Source organism: Polypterus senegalus, chromosome 4 (genome assembly GCF_016835505.1).
Source record: "Polypterus senegalus isolate Bchr_013 chromosome 4, ASM1683550v1, whole genome shotgun sequence".
Taxonomy (NCBI): domain Eukaryota; kingdom Metazoa; phylum Chordata; class Cladistia; order Polypteriformes; family Polypteridae; genus Polypterus; species Polypterus senegalus.
In genome coordinates, this window is record NC_053157.1 from 224,412,762 (window position 1) to 224,423,242 (window position 10,481).

Below are 10,481 nucleotides of genomic sequence, written 5' to 3' on the forward strand. Positions count from 1 at the left end.
GGAACTTCCTTTCCTAAGGTTTCTTCCATTTTTTCCCTACAAGGTTTTTTTTGGGATATTTTCCTTGTCTTCTTAGACCGTCAAGGCTGGGGTCTGTCAAGAGGCAGGGCCTGTTAAAGCCCATTGCGGCACTCTTTATGTGATTTTGGGCTATACAAAAATAAATTGTATTGAATTACATCCCAGTAACATCACGTCTGATAACTTAGGATGAATGGCGTCGATCCACACAAGGGGTTCACACAGCAGTTGTGCTTGTGAGTCGTAAAGACATTTGTGCAGCTTTTTCTACAACAGAAGCTATATAGCAAACTTTAAACTTACTCTATATACTAAAAATACTTTATCTTTTAAAAATTTGACATCGGAAGTTAATACAGCTTTTAAATACTGCTCTGCTTCTTAACAGCGTACACTTTGCACGTGTGGACTTGCATGTTAGCACAGTACATTTGCAGTGATTCTGACAGTTTCTTGTTTTCTCTGCAGAAGATTTCAGTTACGTGGGTATGTTTGATGTTGTGTGTGCTTTTCATTTCACTTGTAAGGTTCAATTAAACTAAGGACTTTACTTCTGACAGGTGGAATCTTTAATTGAAATGTTTGACTCTTGTATTGTTATATTACTCAGAAGAAAAGATATCAAAATGCATCTGAACTGCATCATAAACATACTTTAAACAAGATTCACTTGTTTTCACTTTAATAAAGTAAAAAGAAAATCTGACAAAAATGATAACAATACTCAGGAAAATGATGATAAAAGTTAAAATTGGCAACCAGCTATTTTAATATTGAATTGAGAGGGCCTAAGGATGTAACTAAATATGTAAACTTGTATTACATTTTGAATGACAATATTTACAATTTTTAATTGCCACATTATCCCATCTGTTAAGCTTTTAGTTTTAAGATTTTTCAGATTTTTTTAGATGTTTGCACAATTCTGTTTCTTTAGCACAAAATTAAAATACATATATTTTTTTAATTCTAGTATTCCCTACCTGCAAAATTTCTGCTATCAGCATTGCTGCATGCAGCCCGCTATCAGCATTATTTCCATTTTCCCACAGTTCCCTATCCAAGCGTTATGTCCATAATGTGCTTGTTTGTGTACAGTTTTAAAGCTTCAATGTCTTTTTATGGTATAGCACCTAGAACAACACCCAAGACTGCAGATGTGGACTCACAAGTGATTTAGGAAGTCTGTGTATATTTTTTATATAATTTTTTTCCAAAACATTTTACAATATAACAACATAATGACTACCTTTTCAATCGGTTTGGTGTATTGCTTGGATAATGAGAAAGCTGTGTCAGCATAAACACTTGAAAACTTTTCAGGGGTTGCTTCCATCTGATTTTTCCCATTTTCACACTTCTTGTTGAATGAAAAAGTCTGGCTTTGATCATTACCTGGCTCAAAGTAACAAAAATGAAACCAAAACCATAATTCTATAAGCACAAAATGTGCTGTTGAGTCATTGGAGGACCAAAGCAAAGGAATTGGCATGCAAATCAAGCCTGTTATAAGGGAGATGTGAGATTGAGAGAAACCCCATGGCCAACAGCAAACAGGACCCCAAACAATGGTCTGGTATGAAAACAATGACATTAAGATGTTCCTAAAACATTTCAACATTGCACTCATCAAAAATGGCTCTGACCTGGAGTGTGCCATAAGTAGGCATGCCTGAGAAGGGACTGAGAGTTGATCTCAGATCTTTATTTTCTTTGTTTTGGAGTTCGACAAAGTACTCCACTTGACAGTAATTGTTCACTTTGTACCTATGTCCACCTCAAAGGTCAAGAGTGCTTCTTTCTATTGAACTATGTAAAATCAACTTGGTGCCTCAACCTTGGCATGGAGATTGTCGCAAACCTCTGGAGAGACCAGAAGATGAAGACAATGCACTACTACTTTGAAGCTGGCTATGAAGAAATGAATATGCAGATGATTAGGGTGACCACAAATAATATACTAAAAGATTAGTAGTTGAAACTACTGTGGAAGATGAGGTGATGACAATGATGAACCTGTCCTTTTGGAATGTCCTAAAGCTGTTGAAATAAGTGTTTTAGTCTTTTCAATTCTTCTTATATTGAAATGTGGTCTTATTTTAAACAAAATTATCTCTTACACACATTCCACGGTTTCTATGTCAACTCTGTTTTTGCATGTAACTGTAGCATTCTTTGGTTTGTACACCACAGGTTTCAAGATAAAACTGAACATTTAATTTTTATGTGCTTCCTAGCATGCACTCATTCTTTTGTATTGGTGTGATTTTAGTCTCTGGTTACTCTTTCCTCTTTATCTGTGTTTCTAAAGTTATCAGCCGTGTAAAGGGAGTAAGTCTGTTTATTGATTTGATGGTGTGTTACTTTGCATTTTAGGAAACAAAAGTGATGCAGAAACACAAGATGAAGTCACTTCTAAGACATCAAATCCTGAAGGTGTAGTACATCTGCCTATTTATATATTTACTTATTATCGTCCATTCCTTAATCAACAAGAGTTTAAAAGAAATACAATTTGAACAGGACAAAGCTTAATTAAATTTAAACTTTGAAAATGAATTTGAAAATCATTTGGCCATCAACATTCTTGACATACTTATGTTAATACTTGAAGTTCTGTCTTAAGTTGGGGGTGCTGTTTTCACACAAGGGCTGCTTAACCTCTAAGCAACATGCCCTTTGATGTAGATGTCAATGTGGTCTGCCTTTTGCTTACTGAAGTCAATGAACAACTCCTTGGTTTTGCTGACGTTAAAGGTGAGAGTATTTACCTAGCACCACTGAGTCAGCAGATAAACATCTTCTCTGCAGTGGTGTTGTCATTGTTCATTTACTTAATAACAGAGTTACAGTTGTGTCTGTTCACACAAGAAGTAGCATATTGACCTGTGGAGAGCCTTTGTTAAAAGTCAGTGTGATACTGCTAATCCATACATGTTGAGGTCCATTTGTTTGGAACTCCAAAATCCACTTTAACAGGGTGGCACTGAGTCCTAATTTGATGTGTTTGGTGGTCAGCTTTGATGCTACAATGGCCTTAAGTGCTGACCTGTAATCTGTAAACAGGACTCTGAGATAACAGTTTAAATCATGCAGATGTCAATGTGATGTCAATTTTATGAAATGCGAAGAGTATGGCATCCTCTTTGGAATAGTTGTGACAATAAGCAAACTGTAGGTGATCAGAACTATCTGGAATATTTGGTTTAATGTGTTCCAGCACCAGTCTGTTAGAGTGAATACCACTGGTCTAGTAATTTGGATAGTCCACTTTTGTATTTTTTAAGCACAGGGAGACTTCTTGTCCTTTTGATCATGAAGGGACAACAGCTTCTGTCAGAAGAAATCATAGATAAACTAGAATAGGCCCCTTCAGCAGATATTGAAAAGCTATAGGTGCACAACCATGCTAAGACTAAACATTTAGACAAGCATTTTAAAAGAAGTCTCCTTAACCCCTAAGGCCGGAGTTATACTTCACGCGATGCGACGCATGCTGCAGCGGACGCTCCTGCTACACAAGCGTTGTAGTGTTCATACTTGTGCACGTACTTTACGTAAATCTGGAGGAATCCACCAGGTGGTAGTGCGAGATATTATCATGGTGAGAACATGTACGGCTTGTCTGTGTTGTGAATTGCCTAGAACACTCATTAAATTCTGAGGACACCTTACCGCAATATCTCTGAAAATTATGTTTATTGATTAAATCCATCAATCCAGGGATGTGCCCATTCCAGCAAGCATTGGGCAAGAGTGAGAAACAATCCCTGGACGAGGCCTCAGCTCATCGCAAGGTAAATACAAGCACTCGCATACACTAGTGTCATTTTAGCGGCACCAAATCCCCAAATCTGCATATCTTTGGAAGGAAACCGGAGCACAGTGTGGAATACAAGCAGGAAATATCAGCAACATAACTCCCTGCGAGACAGCAGTGCTATCGCTCCACCAACGTGACACCCCCATGTGTGTAATTATTAACAGTATTCATTATTTAAACAAAATTATATGTAAAATGTAACATACACACTTTCATCATGAAAGTGGTATCAAGTACAAATCTAAAGATTCTAAATGTGCAGAGAGTTGGAATATCATACATGTCATGTGTTCTGTGTGGTGATCTATTGCTGCTTGCTGCTGCTGTCAGGTCCAAGAAGCTCGTAGCGATTAAAAACTGGGATGACGTTTACAATGGTCTGCATTAATGATAAAGTAAACTACGAAGTTAAAGTGGACATTTCGAGATTAAAGCCGAAATTTCCACTTTAAACACAAAATACACGTTTTACCTTTATTTTTTTCTCAGTGGCTTAAATACAGTGCTATACACTATGTTGCTGTTGTTAAAAAAAAAAGACGGCAAAAAAGATGGTATGTGAGACTTTTAAAATGTATCGTGTCATTACGATCGGGAATATGCGACGCTTGAATATAAAAGCACCACAAATGCATCTGTATGTCGGCATTTTGTTTCACCACATCGAAGCATTCATCCCGTAGGATCTGCATAGAGGCTTTCTGTCACATGTAGATAGTAAACAGAGACACTGTCGTCACATTCCGACTTTTAGCACAATGGCGCCCCCCCCAACTTTTTGCTGGTACTGCAACCTGCACACGTGTCGCGCTAATTTCTGAAGACCTGCTCAGAGGATGCGTGAAATGAACACTGGGAACGTGTAGCAGCCATGATGCGGGCACGTACGCGTTCTGAGCGTGAAGTATAAGTCGGCAGATTAAAAATGCTACATTATCTTATGAGTATATCAGAAGATTTTACATTTTCACCTACTGACTGAGTATATTGTCTCATCCATACATCTGTGAAGATATCCTAAAAACAAACCAAACATGACCATCAAACATTGTGTAAATCTTCCATGTATTATTTTTCAACTGCAGGTTCCCCTCACTCATTTTAACAACTCATTTTTGAACAATGGAAGGTCTGAAAATCAAAAGTACAACTTATGAGAAGGATTTAGAAGTCGTGTGCACTCTACGCTATCAACTTCCAGTTGACAGTGTTCAAAAGCCATTAAGAAGTCTAACAGAATGTCAGGTTATATAGCGCCTTGATGTGTGCAGTACAAGTCACAGGAGGTTCTGCTCAAACTTTATAACGCACTGGTGAGGCCTCATCTGGAGCACTGAGTGCAGTTTTGGTCTCCCGGATACAAATGGACATAATAGCGCTAGAAAAGGTCCAGAGAAGAGCAACTAGGCTGATTCCAGGGCTACAGGGGATGAGTTATGAAGAAAGATTAAAAGAGCTGAGCCTATACAGTGTAGAAGCCTGGCCCTGGACACAAACAGACAGACACTGTATGTCCAAAACACACACGTTTTTATTACTCTAATATCCTGCACACAACACAGTGCTCCACACAGTATTCAGTCCTTCTCTCGCTTTTGCTGCCTCTACTCCTGTCTTCCCAAGCTTCATCCTCATCCTCCCGACTCTGGCACAGGAATGGAGTGAGACGGCCTCCCTTATAGTGCGGCAGAAGTGCTGCACAATCAATCAATCAATCAACATTTATTTATATAGAACCAAAAAATGTAGCTCAAAGTGCCTCTTCTGGCAGCACTTCCGGGTGCGGTGGAAGTGCTGCATATCCAGACTCTGGAGCTGTCCAGGTGCCCCCTGGTGGTGGCCACAGACCCCCACAGGGTTAAGCTTCTAAGCTCCAATTCCGTGGCCTCAATGTAAACCAAGGGGTCTGCCCTCATGTCCCAGGGGAGGTACTCTTGTTAGTATGCCCATTCCCCCGGTCTTCTCCTGAAAAGGACGCCCCATCCAGGCAGGATCCCGAATCCATTATTGCCAATCCATCACAACATTCAGAAATACCAGTAAGACATTGTGTTAGTGAATCGTTTAAGCATGTTGTAAAGAAAGAGCAGCGGACCCAGGATTTAAGAGAATTTTCTCCCTGCCGGTGACATGATTTAAGTGTTTAAAATTATGAAGGGAATTAGAACAGTGGACCGAGACCATGACTTCAAAATGACATCATCAAGAACACAGACATACAGTTGGAAACTTGTTAAGGGTAAAATCCACACAAACATTAGGAAGTTTTTCTTTACACAAAGAACCATAGACACTTGGAATAAGAGACCAAGTAGTGTGGTAGACAGTAAGACTTTAGAGACTTTCAAAACTCAATGTTTTTGTAGAAGAATTAAATAGATAGGACTGACGAGCTTTGTTGGGCTGACTGGCCTGTTCTCGTCTATATTGTCTGAGTAGTATTGTTACTGATCATATTTAATCATGAATTGGCACAATTTATTTTAAAACAGAACAATCATTACTGCTAGGTATGTTTAAAAAATGAAACACATTAGTCACTGGACTGGTCAAAGTTAATTTTTTAACATGGTTTAACTGTTGATGGACAGACTGGCTCAGTTTTAATTCCCCAAGACCACAGTAGCACCATGGGGTCAAATTTGTTCATCTGGAGCACACACAGCATCCTCTGATAAGATTTCAGTCTCATTTCTTTCTCAGTACAGATTAATTTTAGTTTTGCCATCCCAGTGAGTCTTCTGCCAACCCAATTCTTCTGTGCTTCATTTATGTGGAAAGACACTATGACATAAGCTCATGTGTGTCACCTGATCTTTGGAATTGTAGAGAGAACTGAATATTAAACACTGCACAAGACTCTGCCATCAAACTGTATCTTTGCAGGTTCACAGATCACATTTACGACTTTGGGAGGACACTTTTACTGTTTTTCAAATGTGAAGAAAGCCTGGAGGAGCAGCATGGAGCTCTGTGCATGACATCAGTTGATCCTCGCTGTATTTAAGGATAAAGCCAAGATGGTAAAGAGCAGCCATGACGTGTCATTAATGAGTTGATGAATGGGAGTGGGGCTAATGGATCTTTGATATAACAAGACACAAAAGTGGAGAGTAAGAAATGTGAACTCTTTGTGACCTCCATGAGACTTTTTTTGTCTTCCATCCCCGTGTTGCCCAGAGCAGTGTATTCTGTTCTGTGTATTAATGTAAAAATAAATTAAACATAAAAGACATCAGCATTGAAAACATCAAACTTATCCAGCTGTGTGCAGTCTCTGTCAAGCAGGTCAGTAGAATTCCACTTAGTGATTAGCATTTCATCTTGAGTGGCTGGTTCTGCACACACCACTTCATAAAGCACATCTGGGTTTGGGTTTTATTTTCATTTGTTTCACACAGACCTCACAGCCCACTCTACAGTCATGGCCAAAAGTTTTGAGAATGACCCAAGTGTTGGTTTTCAGAAAGTTTGCTGCTTCAGAGTTTTAGATCTTTTTGTCAAATGTTTCTATGGCATATTGAAGTAGAATTATAAGCATTTCATAAGTTTCAAAGGCATTTATTGACAATTACATGAAGTTTAAGAATTAAACTATTAAAATATTGCACCAAGTTAATATTTGAAGTGTTGGCCCTTCTTTCTTTTTCAAGATTTCTGCAATTTTCCTTGGCATGCTGTCAATCAACTTCTGGGTCAAATCCTGACTGACGGTAGCCCAGTCTTGCATGATCAATGCTTAGAGGTTGTCACAATTGGTGGGTTTTTGTTTGTCCACACACTTCTTGAGGATTGACCACAAGTTCTCAATGGGATTAAGGTCTGAGGAGCTTCCTGGCCATAAACCCAACATTTTGATGTTTTGTTTCCTGAGCCCCTTAGTTATCACTTTTGCCTGAAGGCTCAGTGCTCCATCATGCTCCATCATGCTGGAAAAGGCATTGTTTGTCACCAAACTGTTCATGGAAGGTTGGAAGGATGGTTTGGTCCCATTCTTTATATAGGGCTGTGTTCTTAGGCCAAATTGTGAGTGAGACCACTGCCTTGACTGACAAGCAACCCCACACATGAATGGTCTCAGGATGCTTTACTGGCATAACACAGGACTGATGGTAGTGCTCACCTATTTTTTTTCCAGATGCCCCAAACAATCAGAAAGGGGGTTCACCAGAGAAAAGGACTTTCCCCCAGCAGTCCTCAGCAGTCCAGTCCCTGTACCTTTTGCAGAATATCAGTCTGTCCCTGATGTTTTTCTTGGCTTCTTTGTTGTCCTTCTTGACACCCATCACACCATCCTCCAAATGTCTTCACCTCCCTCACTGTGCATGCAGATGCACTAACACCTGCCTGCTGCCCTACCATTCCTGAGCACGCTCTGCACTGGTGGTGCCCCTGATCCCGAGCCATGAATCAAATTTAGGAGAAGGTCCTGATGCATGCTGGACTTTCTTGGGTGCCCTGAAGCCTTCTTCACAACAATAGAACCTCTCTCCTTGAAGTTCTTGATGATCCGATAAATGATTGATTTTATTTGCAATTCATCTGATCACTCTTCATAACATTCAGGAGTAAATGCAAATTGCCATCATAAAAACTGAGGCAGCAAACTTTGTGAAAATTAATATTTGTGTCATTCTTAAAACTTTTGGCCACGGCTGTACATTTTTATTTGTTTAACAGCCCTCTCATTTTGAAAGAAACGTCACTTAGAAATATCTTCAGCAGACCTCTGTCTGTGACTGAATTGGTTAAACTGTGACAAAAAAAGTGATACTTATAAAGTCTCACGGTTTAGTGCCATTGACATGCATGTAGCACCTAAGACTATGAAAAAAACTACAGGGTGCTGCAATGTCTCACTCTCTCATTTTAGTGCCACATATGCCACCTTCAGTCCCTTCTATTCACTCCAACACAATGACAGTGAGGTGTTTAATATCATCTATTCAGTGCATTGTGATTTGACATCACCATTTCTTCTCCAGGAAAGAGTACAGAAGCACATCAAGACTCACAGCAAACACAACTACTGGATTGGAATGAGTAGAGATGACACCAGGTTAGACTGGCACTGGGTGTATGGGACCCCACTGCATTCAATCAGGTGGTCTTCTTGTTCTCAGCCTTGTTATCAGACAGACCTGTTGTGTCATCTCTCAGGTGTCTTACACTCACTCTTTTCTCTCTTTATAGTTTCAGTTTGGACAAAAGTGACCCATCTCTAGAATGTTCCATGATAATAAGTTACGGCCTTAAAACCTCCCGTTGTGCCACAGAAAACAAATGGATCTGTGAGAGGAGCAGAACTGGGAGTGACACAGGACCATCATAGAGGGGGTGTAACCTTGTGTACCCCTTTACGCCAAAACTCCAAGTGAATCTGTCCAGGACTTACAGTGTTTTAGGGTGCAAAATGAATTGAAAAGATCATTGTAGGTCATTAGTTAAGATACATTTACATGAATGTATTGCCATTTGGTAGAAGCATTGCACTACTAACCTTGTCCATGTGCTTTGCATTTTTAAACACTTTCCAATCTCAAAGAAGCTTTCATTATTTTAAGATTTGCATTAACTCAGGGAGCTGACTGAATCTGATGTTTGAGCATTGGTGATTGTATCTTTTTCATTTTTTTTTTTGAGGTTTATGAAAGGGTCTCACTGGTTAGAGCTGCTTCCTCCCAAATCCAGAAGACAGGGTTCAGATCAATGACAAACTTTCACCCTAAAGAGATGCCTGCTGAGATAACTGGTGACTCTGGATTGTCCCAGCATGACAGGCCATGAGTGACTGAGTGTTCCCTGCAGAAGAGCAGTGCCCCATCCAAAGACAGCCATGATAAACTTCCACCTGTTTTATTGTATAATTGGATTTGGGTACATGGATGGACGTTTTTGAAATTGTAAACATATGAAATAATAATTTCAGTAAGGCCTTAATGCATCGCTTACCTTTCTGGTAAATCAAGCTTTTCTTTTCTCCATTTCTTGTGTAATTTTCAAATGATTACCTCTTTCATAAATGTTGGTGCTTATAGTGGTGGTTTATTATTCATTTCAAGAAACTAAAATATGCTTGTTACATTAAAATGGACCTTTCTGTATTATCATACATTTCACTTTCTGCTTATTTCAGTTTATCGACACCACATAGTTTTAGCACAATTGTGTGTGTGTGTGTAAGAGTGAGTGCTAGGTATGGATGCTTTATAGCATCCCATGTGTACTACTTTACCCACACAGGGATTGTGATGAGAGAGATTTGTGTTGTGCCGTATTTTAAATAATCACGAAACCGAATGTGCAGGCTGTGATCGGGTGCATGTGTGAGCCACTCTGAGGTTGAATGGGATGCTTGGTTGATCGTGCATTCTTGTGCAAATGCGAGTGGGTCTTCATTACCTTGGAGTAGGATGAGGACAGAACCTGCATCCTATCGGGGCTTAATAGGGAGCTTGCATGGCAAAGAGGAGGAAAACAAAAAACGATAAAGATTAGAAAAACATAACAAAGAGAAAGAAGGAAGTGATGGGAAGAGATGGACATTAATGGAAAGAATGACGGAGCAGGCAGGATCGGGAGATGCCAAAGTGCAGTAAAAATGAGTCAGGTATTTGGTACACTATATTTATCCTTG

General features: G+C 39.5%; 1 protein-coding gene across 1 annotated transcript in view; it reads left to right on the plus strand.

The window, feature by feature from the left end:
• Positions 1-9,912, plus strand: part of LOC120528070 (E3 ubiquitin/ISG15 ligase TRIM25-like) — a 97,174-nt gene extending 87,262 nt beyond the window's left edge. Inside the window, exons 11-12 of the mRNA XM_039752063.1 lie at positions 2,398-2,457; positions 9,488-9,912. Coding sequence (XP_039607997.1) covers positions 2,398-2,457; positions 9,488-9,495 — 68 coding nt within the window. The 3' untranslated portion in view covers positions 9,496-9,912. The remainder of the gene's footprint in view (positions 1-2,397; positions 2,458-9,487) is intronic.
• Positions 9,913-10,481: the final 569 nt, after the last annotated feature.